The sequence below is a fragment of the Triticum aestivum genome, chromosome 1B (assembly GCF_018294505.1).
Source record: "Triticum aestivum cultivar Chinese Spring chromosome 1B, IWGSC CS RefSeq v2.1, whole genome shotgun sequence".
NCBI lineage: Eukaryota > Viridiplantae > Streptophyta > Magnoliopsida > Poales > Poaceae > Triticum > Triticum aestivum.
Genome location: NC_057795.1, coordinates 461,256,346 through 461,267,718, shown reverse-complemented (window position 1 = coordinate 461,267,718; position 11,373 = coordinate 461,256,346). Strand labels below are relative to the sequence as shown.

General features: G+C 44.3%; 1 protein-coding gene across 1 annotated transcript; it reads right to left on the bottom strand.

The window, feature by feature from the left end:
* Positions 1–6,749: 6,749 nt before the first annotated feature.
* On the bottom strand, positions 6,750–9,236 carry LOC123131771 (uncharacterized). Its single transcript, XM_044551451.1, has 2 exons — positions 7,833–9,236; positions 6,750–7,077 (listed from the first exon to the last, which is right to left on the bottom strand). The coding sequence occupies exon 1, from the start codon at positions 9,043–9,045 to the stop codon at positions 7,837–7,839; it is 1,209 nt and encodes a 402-aa protein (XP_044407386.1). The 5' UTR covers positions 9,046–9,236; the 3' UTR covers positions 6,750–7,077; positions 7,833–7,836.
* Positions 9,237–11,373: the final 2,137 nt, after the last annotated feature.

Sequence of the window (11,373 nt, the reverse complement as noted above, 5' to 3'; positions counted from 1 at the left end):
GGGCTGCAAAGAGAAGGAGGCTTTTACGGTTATCCGGTTAACCGTTGGAGTATCAAACGACCTCCAAATGGCACGAAACTTGACAGGCGGTCTACCGGTGTTATACCAAGGCCGCTTGGCAAGACTCGGGCCATTCCGAGAATGTTTAACACCCGCTCACAACGAGAGACGAAAGGGGAACGCCGGAGGGCATAAGAGCGCCGGATTGCAAAACAGACAACGGGGAAAAGGCTCGGATGCATGAGACAAACACGTATGCAAAATGAAATGCACATGATGACATGATAAAATGCAACACGCAAGCAAATGACATGGCAACTACGGCGAATAACTGGCAGACACCTGGCGCATCGGATCCGAGGCGTTACACCATCCATGGCCTCGCAATTGTCCCCGACAAGGGTCTTGCTGGGGGCTTCGCAGTCGTCCCGGCAAGGGCCTTACCGGGGGTGTTTGTCTTCTGGTCTCCACATAGCCCTGCAGGCTGTCAGTCTACACAAAGATCTGCATGCTACTACGCATGCGCCCCCGAGTCCTGGCCTTGACGTTGTCGATGGTGTCAGAGCCGTCAGCCTCAAGGGTGGAGGCCTTGCTGGTGCTTCGCTAGTTGCCCTGGCAAGGGCCTTGCCGGGGCTACATAAGCTGATCCGGCAAGGGTGTTACCGGGGGAGGTCTAGCTAGTCTTCTACACTTTATTCACTGGCTTGAATGCTTGTCTTGGTAGTCTTGTATTATGTCTTCTATTGTCCCGCCAAGCCTTATCGTAGGTGTGGCTACGACTGCCCGTGCACAAGTAAGGGATACAGAAAAGCCCATACTTTTGTACACCGACAAATGCCTACTGTAACTTATCATTTCCACAATTTATATTGAGCAATATAAGCCATAGAAAATAGAAAACAAGCAAACTATGCATTGAAAACAGAATATGTCAAAAACAGAACAATATGTAGTAATACGTACTCTAGCCATACTTCTGCTACTCCAATTTTTTTGAAATATTAGGACAACGTAGGTAATTTTTCTATCGATCATCTGTGAAAAATTTAGATCAAAAGCACGTTCGAGTGAATTTTATAAATACCTGAACTGAGCACAAAAGTTTTTATTTTTGCACAGAATTTACTTAGCATTTTATTGAAACAAAAGCTATAAAACATGTTTACTACAGTATCCTAATCATATGAACACAGAAAATAGTAGGGGTAAATGTTGGGTTGTCTCCCAACAAGCGCTTTTTTTCAATATCTTTTTAGCTAGGCATGATGATTTCAATGATGCTCACATAAAAGATAAGAATTGAAACACAAAGAGAGCATCATGAAGCATATGATTAGCACATTTAAGTCTAACCCACTTCATGTGCATAGGGATTTTGTGAGCAAACAACTTATGAGAACAAGAATCAACTAGCATAGGAAAGCAAAACAAGCAAAACTTCAAGATTTGGAACACATAGAGAAAAAACTTGATATTATTGCAATTCCTACAAGAATATGTTCCCCCTCATAATAATTTTCAGTAGCACCATGAATGAATTTAAGAATATAACTATCACATAAATCATTTGTTTCATGATCCATAAGCATAGAAAATTTATTACTCTCCTCATAAGCAAATTTCTTCTCATTGAAAAGTGGGAGCAAACTCAATGAAATAACTATCATGTGATGCTTGATTGGCATAATCCAATTGAAAATTAAAATTATGATGACAAGTTTCATAGTTATCATTATTCAATATAGCATGCATGACATCACCATAATCATCATAGATAGCAACTTTCTTGTCATAGTCAATTGAAATCTCTTTCAAAATAGTCGAATCATCATCAAATAAAGTCACGACCTCTCCAAATCCACTTTCATAATTATTACAATAAGATTCAACACCCTCTAAAATAGTGGGATCATTACTATCTAGAGTTAACACTCTTCCAAACCCACTTTCATCAATATAATCATCATAAATAGGAGGAATGCAATCATCATAATAAATTTTCTCATCAAAACTTGGTGGACTAAAAATATCATCTTCACAAAATATAGCATCCCCAAGCTTATGGCTTTGCATATCATTAGCGTCATGGATATTCAAAGAATTCATACACCCGGTTAACAAGGCCAGATGGGCAGGGTAGTGAGCATATTAATCATATTTGGAAAGATATATGGCAGTTACATGTGCATGGGAAAGTCAAACACTTTGCTTGGAAGCATGCTACATGGAGTCCTACCCTGCTAAGGAGTTGTGGCAACCCGACAACTACCTTGTTCACCTCAGTGCCCATGATGTTTGGTGGGTGCCAAAGACTTGAAACACTCTCTTCAAATGCCATCGTGTGAAATAAGTGTGGTCTCAGCTAGGACTTCTAGATGCCACTCAAAAAGCAACTGACGAGGACAGATCAGGCTCATTCATATTTGAGTTTGGATTTTGTTATATATATATATATATATATATATATATATAGGGCTGGACTATTTGTTACCGGTAACAGAATATTATTCTATTACCCTCTGTCCCTATAAGGGTGCGACGCGCAGACCACTGTAGAAACTCGCTGACCCGCCCCCAATCCAACCCGCCTTCTACCGCCGGAGGCAGCCGTCGGGGGCAAGCGAGCGACGGCGACAGCCGGAATGAGGGAGCCCGCGGTGTCGTGACGGGTCGCTCCTTCGACCCACGCGCTGCCGCCGGCCGCCCCCCGCCTTCAACCTTCGGCGCCGCCTTGCGCCCCCCGCCTCCCACATCCGGCGACCCGCCGCGCCCCACGCCCGACTCCCTCAGGCGGCTGTCGCGGCCCGTCCCCGCCTCCGGCGGCTGCCGCGCGCTGTCCCAGCCTCCCTTCGCTGCCACACACCGCCATCCCCGCCCCGCGCCGCCACCCCCGAGCCCCTCCGCCGTGCGCCGCCACTCTGAGCCCCGCCGCCCTGCGCCTGTCACCCCCCGCCTTGCGCAGCATCCTACCGGTCGGACCAGCCGCCGGCCGAATCCAGCCGCACTTCGGAGCTTCGTCTTCTTCCTCGTCGAGACACGCGACAACCACCCTAGTTCGGGCGTAGTAAGTACCTCGGTACGAGTTAAAACGGTGGTCCGTTCGGAATAAAAGAAATGGCCAAAATTCAAATTGTAAAAATTCAAGCAAAAAAAGGGACCCCATGAAAATCCTGCTTACTAAGTACCTCAGTACAAGTCGTAAAATGAGAGAAGTTCAGAACATCGTTGTCAATAAAATGTTGAGTTCAAAAAAAAGTGTACAGACTGTAGCTTAGCATTTGATAATTGTTTGCAACATGTACAACCCGTGGATGATTATGTAATTGTTTTCATGCGTTACCATATGTCCAACAGTTTAGTATGTATTTTATAGTCAGTTCAAAGGGCATATCAAATTCGGTATAGGATTGTTGCATCAATAGTTGCTATCGCAAAACACAAAAACATTTCTTGGAGAAAAAAATTCAGCCAATTCAAGTATATAAATCATGCAAGTTCGGTGATGATGACACGTCGAAACACATTTTAAACTAAACCTAAAAGTTACATTTTTACAAGTTCATGTGATCAACCTCCTGAACATTTCAGATTGTGAAAAATAGCTCAGTACAAACACACACATATGTCAGTACAAGTACTTTGTTTATCAGACGGGAAAACAACAGGATGTGTCTTGCCGTAATGAAAACTTTTTAAATAAATACAAAGTAAAGTCTAGTATGTGGAAACACGCTCAGTACAAAATCATATAGACATCTGTTCAAGTACTTTTTTGGAACCATTCAAAACTACAGTGAAAAATACCTCAGTACAAACACACAAATATATCAGTACGAGTACTTTGTTTTTTAAAGGAAAAAACACCATGATGGGTGTCACTGTAATCCAAATTACTCTTCAACGCCTGCAAATATGAGAAAATGTTCAACATGACTAAGTTTCGCATTTTCGATAGCTATCCAACGGTATATTATTTGCCCCATTTCGACAAACTTCTAAAAAATTCGCGTTCAAAATCAAATTTGACCATATTCGAATTCGTTTTAAACCGTAAAGAATTAGAAAAACATTTCAATACAAAAAAGTTGCGCATTTTTCGTAGCTTTCCAACGACGTATTATTTGTGTTAATCCGACAAACCGTTTGCAAAAAATCGCGAAAATACGTTTCGCCCAGAATTTTACCGTTTTTCAAATTACTTTTAAATCATATAGAATTAGAAAAAACAATACATATATGGAAGATGCGGATTTTCACCAGCTTTCCAACGCCATATTATTTGCTCAATTCCGACAAACCGTTTGAAAATTGAGTCCAAAATACGATTCACATTTTCGGTTTTGAAAAAAACGGTTTTTCAAAACTGCTCTTAAACCATAATGATTTTGCAAAAACGTTCAATATACTTGAAATATGGTTGTCAAGAGCTTTCCAACGATATATTACACGCCCCATTCTGATAAAAAAATTACAAAAAGTTTTTGATGTAAAGAAGACGATCTGTTAAACACAACTGAAAGCATCAGTTCAACTGCTTCAAAAACATCAGTACAACCACCTGAAACCGTCAGTTCAAAAAGGATAACAGAATAACCCAGATGTGTGTGTGTGTCTATATATATATATATGAATGCCTATTGACAAAACCATTCGAACAGGAGAATCTTGTATATATTTGAGTTTAGATTTTGTTCTTTCAAATTTTCAATCATATTTCAATTCCAGTAAATTCACCTGTGTATTTCTAGTTTCTAATTTTATACATGTTTCAATTATTTTAAATAGGTTTCAACTCTTTCACTCTTATTTAAGTCAACTTCTTAAATAAGCATTTAAATTGAGTGAAATAATTGAAAAAAATATGAAATTATTTCACTCATATTTCAATCAAATTCACAAATAAGGATCAAATATGAGTGAAAATACTTGTCTATAAAATTGAAATAATTTATCAGCATTCAAGAAATTATGTGTTTTTCAGTAAAATTCATAAATAAGCCATAGAAATGAGTGAAATAACATAAACACGTATTTATTTCACTCGTATTTCAATCAAATTCATAAATAACCATTAAAATGTGAGTAAAATACTAGCTATTTGTGTGAAATGTCTATAACCATTTAAATCCTAAAATAGACTAACGTCTGGCTAAGATAATCTGGTACTTGTGAAATATGCACTGATTAAGATATGTGCCAATATATATGAATAATATTTAAAATCAAACTGAGTGGAATAATATTTGAAATCACATATTTGGAGTTATTACTCGAAAGCACTGAGATTGTGTAAAATGATTGATTGAAATATGCATGTGAAATATGCAGGTGGAATGTTTTCTCTAATGGATGGAAATATAACTAAAATGATTAAGATATGTGTCAATATTTATTAATAATATTTTAAAACTTGAAATTTAGTAAAATAATATTTGAAAGCACTAGAATGGAGTTACTATTCAAAGCACTAAAACTGTGTGAAATAATTTATTGAAATATGTGTGGATGTATGTGAAATATGCATGTGGAATGTTTTCTCTAATGGATGGAAATATAACTAAAATGATTAAGATATGTGTGAATATTTATGAATAATATTTTAAAACTTGAAATTTAGTAAAATTATATTTGAAAGCACACAAATGGAGTTACTATTCAAAAGCACTGAAATTGTGTGAAATAATTTATTGAAATATGTGTTAATGTATGTGAAATATGCAAGTGGAAAGTTTTTTACAATTGATTAAAATATAACTAAGATCATTAACATTTGCGTGAATATTTATGTGTAATATTTGAAAACTTGAAATGGAGTGAAATAATATTCGAAAGTACATGAATGGAATTAATATTCAATAGCACTGAGATTGTGCGAAATAATTGTCCAAAATATGTGTGAAATGTATGTGAAATATTTATCGATTATAGTTTGATTTTTTATATGATAAAAAGTGACTAATGTATTTGAAAGTATTTATGAAATATTGTTGTTGTTTTTTAATGATGAGAAAAGTAAGTGAAAATTCACATAAATTTCATTGTTTATGGTTACATTTAAATATTTTTCATAAATTATTTAACACATATTTCAATTATTTCACTTGATTTCTGAATTATTTAACATATATCTCAGCTGATTGAAATAGTGAAATATAAAGCAGTTTAAAATGTATCCAAGATTGGTCTTGTGCTAGGTATTGTCATGAGGCATTGAAATATATGAAAAATCGAAAATAAAACTTCAGTTTAAAGATGTCAATCATCTAAATTATCAAAGGGAAATAAAATGTATGACTTTTGTTTGGCGCACGAGAGAGACAAGAGAGAATCGAATAAAATGCAAGCAGCTGCCACTTCAATACCAAACACACAAACTCAGGATACCAAACACACCAGAATTCAATTGGTGTGGGGGTGGACCATTAGAGGTTGCTTCTAAGCCTTAGGCAACAATAGAGGTAGCTTTCTAAAGACCATGGAGCTTTTAGATGTTCAGGACTCAAGAGGCGACCTTTATGTACGAGCGTACATTGTCATGGCCACCATGACAATCCCGACTACACCTCTCGGAGTCACCATGGGAGGCTTCCGAATTAGATGGATATGACAACTACGGCGACAAGCTAGATGGTGCATTGACCAGGAAGGAGCAGCGGACTTGGACAAGCAGCAGCCACTGGCGGCTGCTTCCGTTCACCGGCATCGGCACCAGCTGCATCGCAACGCACCCGGTATATCTGCACTTAGTGTAAATAATAAAGGTGGATTTACTACAGTTCTTGATTGATTGGGACCGTTAATTAAAATGTAACATTCTTATGGTATCAAAGGAAGAACACAACATAGACACGAACACTGCCGCACTCAGAAAAGAACATCCAAAATGATGCTACAATAATTAACCAAAACATATACATGACGAACGCCAGGCAAAGCAATGTAAATAGTACCATCCTATAGGCAAGGTGATGACGTCTACCGCGAATTGAGAACATTCACAATGATGCTACATCCACGCTGCTGAAATCCCAGTTGTCTTGAATTGAGAATGCTGATCTGTTTGCGGCTCCAGCGAATCTGAACAAACAAGACAGAAGTTTAGATCAGACTAGAGAAGACATTTGGGGTCCAATTTGTACACATATTCGAGAGTTTACAAGCTTAAAGCAACGAATTATAGGCATTATGTTGGGCTATATATAGCAACAGAATAGCATCCGTTTCATCAGTATGATTCATCTAAACCAGATTTGAATATGTAGATGCTGTTGTGTGTTCAGTTTCAGCACTGTAATTTGCAATGCAGGTTGGAGCACGTAACAAGACAGAGAAATGTACACAAAAAGAAACGAGCACTGAAAATCTTAGGTCATTCTAAACTGGTAGTAGCTTAGTGTTTGCAGGCCTTTGGATTTTTTATTGCCTAGCTTAAGTCACTTAAGGAAATATATCAGGGGTTCTACCCACAATCAATAAATGATAGATGTGAAGCCTATAACTGATTTATGAGACTGGCCCAAATCACACAGTGTGAGCGCACACTGCTCTTTCTTTGTTAGTCAGAGCAGTGACTCAAGCAATTATCTGTGAACACAGTAATTAGGCAGAGATTTTTTTTGTACGATTCTCCTGAAACTGGAATTGAAACAAACAGGTCAACAGATCACAAATATGTTCACTTTCTCATGATTGAGCTCAAGAACATAACCACTACTAGGCTGTGTAAATAAGAATGGCCAATTGCAAAACTGAACTGTTAAGCATTAGACAATCCATGTGAAAAATGTGAAGGGAAAGGCATAACATAACTGGAAATGCAGTAGAAAATATACCACTTCATATTGTCGGCGAAGACAGCGATGGCGGGAAGTGGGCATATATGCGCGTCCTGGACAAGGACTTCCCGAAAGGCTTCACACAGACCCTCTCAAGCTGCAACTTCTTGACGTCCACCGAGAAATACTCCAACAAGTCTGGCATCACCATAGACAAGCCAACGAACCGTGGGGCTTCAGAACATATCAGGAGCACATACCTCTCTGTTGCAGCTTTGAGATAATGCAGGCCCTCAGGACCTAGTGAGAACGTCTTCACCATCCGCCACTGGCCGGAATTCTTGCCTTTGTTCTGCCTAACGCTGTAGCAGAGGTCATGTTTGCTGCCACCTGCGGTTCCATCACGGATGCCAAACAGCCCAAGCCTGCCTTCCCCTGCCTCCACAATGGCCACGCCTAGAGTGCCCCAACCAGAGGATGGGAGCTCGGCGATGGAGAACTCCATCCTCTGGATGTTAAGCACAAGCAACTCTTTCCTCTTGATATTGGTGGAGTCCCAGTAGAAGCAGCCATAGGCGTGGTGCCGCCTGAGATAAGCAGGATCCATGGGCGACACTGGCATGGCCGACCAAAGCATGGGTGCCGCGGCTCGCCACTGCCCGGTGCTCGAACAGAATACAAAGGGGACCAGCTTAGTCTCGCAATGCACCATAGAGATCACCGTGAATGCCGTCCCTTCCGCCGCCGCATCGTTCTCGCTGAGGGGAAGGAGGAGAGGCTCGTCCGAGGGCCTGCGTAGCACGGGGGGCGGGCGCTCCACCGAGGCGACGAGGGCGTCGGGCACCGGGGGGAGCAGGACGTACCGCCGGTGCAGGGGGTCGCACACCGCGAGCTCCCTGCAGATCGGAGGCCGCGCGTCCTTCCCGTGGTCCCGGCCGAGGAGGACGCAGCCGTCGCGGACGTCCATCGGGATCCAGCGACAGTGGGAGGGGAGGAAGGAGAAGGAGAAGTCAGCGGCGCTGGCAAGCGCGCGGGCGGCGGGCGCGGAGGGGTGGGGCGGGAGCGCGGGCTGGAACCCGTCGAGGTCGATGAAGGCGAGAAACCGTGGGGCGTGGAGGCGGCGGAAGCGGCGCAGGAAGGAGCCGTCGGTGGCGAGGCGGCGGAAGGCGGGGCAGGCGGCCGAGGCGCGGGCGAGGTCCTCCGGGTCGGGCAGCCGGAGGAGGATTTCGGTGAGGAGGCTGCCCGGGAGCTCCATCAGCGTCGGGGCCATCTCCTTGCCGGCCACCGGATGTGTCGAGGAGGGGAAATGGTCGCCGACGGGAACGGAAGGCCGGGAAAATCGGACGAGATGGTGGGGTGGAAGGGGAATAGGCGGCGGCGGCGGCGGCGGCTGTGTGCGGGTGCTGCTGCAGTCTTGGCCGAGTACTTGTGTTCGCGGAAGACGGTTACAAAATGAAATTCTAAAATCAAATGTAACTTCACTGGCTGCTAGGTGCTTGAGCGGTGACCCAACAAGACGTTGATTTTGTCCGTTTCTTGTTTGTGTTGGTCATCGGTTCATTTTTTTCATTGGGGTCGGTATGTGCGCCCAACGGGGTAGACACATTTTGTGTCATGTCCGCCCGGCATTTCGTCGAAACCTTATGGGTGAATTGCCCGTAGCTCCTCCGCCGCCGCCCCGAGCTCCCACAGCGCACTCCTGCTTCGCGGATGAGGCCAACGCCCGGCAACTCTGAGGTCGAACTGCTCGCGGACGAGGCTGTGCCGCGAGAAGCCATGGGGTCGCGCTCTTTGGGTCGTGCCTGCTTGTGGTCGCGCTCCCTGCGTCCCGCCCGCGCCCATGATCCGGGTCGCGCGTGTGGCGCCTAGCAGCACCAGCACGCACGCACGCTCTGCCGGTGGTGGCTAGCTAGCTAGCTAGCACGTGCGTGCCGGCTAGTGGCTCGTCGCCGGTGAAGCAGTGGCGGCGATGGAGGCCGGTCGTGGTGATCTCACAGCAGATGCCATGGGATGGCTAAAAGTGGGGGGCTACGTGAAGACGTCGGTGGGTTCCAGAGGTGAGGTTGGCACGCGCAGGTGCGTGACACGAGACGTACCCAGGTTCGGGGCCCTCCGTGGGAGGTAACACCCTAGTCCTGCCGAATGGATGATATGCACTAGGTTACAGGGTTGCTCCTGGAGCTGTTTGGGTGGAAGAGGAAGAAGGGCTAGGCCTCTATCTTGCCTCTCCGATGAGTGTGTGTGTGTTGGGGGGGTGTTCTACTGATCGGGCGACCCCTTGCATGGCAGCTCCTGGGGGTCTTATAGGCCGACCCCCAGGGATACAATGGTAATATTACATGGGTGCAGGGGCCCTGGTGTCATCCTCTGGGAGCCGGCAGTGAGGGCCGCCGGGTCCGCCGGGCGCGGGCCATGCCTGGGCCTCTGGGCACGGGTTCGGCTGGCTGCACGGCACCGTGGGATGCCTCATCCTGCGTCATGGGGCGGCTGGTGCTGCTCTGCTACAAGGTCGTGTTGCCCCGGCTCCGCACGCCCCAGACGGGGGCGTAGGGCGCACTGTAGCCACTCCCGCTTGGGTCGGCATAAAGGGGGTGCATTCTATCCACGCTTGCCCCGTCGTAGGGAGTTGTCTTCTTGTGGCCGGTCGGCATGCCGGCCGACTAGCCGTGTTGGAAAACGTTGCATTGAAAACAAAAAAAATTCTACGCACATGCAAGATCTATCCATGGAGATGCATAGCTACGAGAAGGGGAGAGCATCTACATACCCTTGTAGATCGCTATGCGGAAGTGTTTATAAACGCGGTTGATGTAGTCATACACCTTCACGATCCGTTCCGATCAAGCACCGAACGTACGGCACCTCCGCGTTCAGCACACGTTCTGCTCGATGACGTCCTCGCCTTCTTGATCCAGAAAGAGGGGCAAAGTAGTATATGACTTTCAGCAGCATGACGGTGTGGTGAAGGTGGTGGTGAAACTATTTCCGCAGGGCTTCACCAAGCGCAACGGATTTACGGCAGAGGATGAACTAGAGGGAGAGGGTGCACCGGCATATGGCTTGGTGAATCGTGGTGTGTGATGACCCACGAGTATTGGGGGTCAATCATAGTCTATTCGATAGGTAATAGTGTCTAACACAATGAGGAGCAGAAGGAAATGACAAGCGATTTTCAGCAAAGTAATGTCTGCAAGCATTGAAATTGTCGGTAAGAGGTAGTTTGATAGCAAGATAATTTGTAACGAGCAACTAACGGCAGCGGTAAATAAAGTGCAGCAAGGTAGCCCAATCCTTTTATGGCAAAGGACAGGCCAAAACGGTGTCTGTAGGATCGAAAGTATGTCTAGAGGGAGGGTGATTAGACTACTTAACCAAATAAAAATCTAGCGTTTTCCTAATTTTAAGTCTTGGCAGATTTTAGCAACGTAACATAAGTCAAACAGGCAACCTACACATGCAATTCTAAGAGTATAGCAGCGGAATGTAAATCATTGCATATGAAGGTAAAGGGGAGGAGTTTGGAGGAAGAAAAAGCAATGTAGACACGGAGATTTTTGGCGTTGTTCCGATAGGTGGTGCTATCGTACATCCACGTTGA

Bases quoted from the DNA above. Each gene is read 5' to 3' on its own strand.
- LOC123131771 (XM_044551451.1), bottom strand. From the start codon at position 9,045: ATGGCCCCGACGCTGATGGAGCTCCCGGGCAGCCTCCTCACCGAAATC.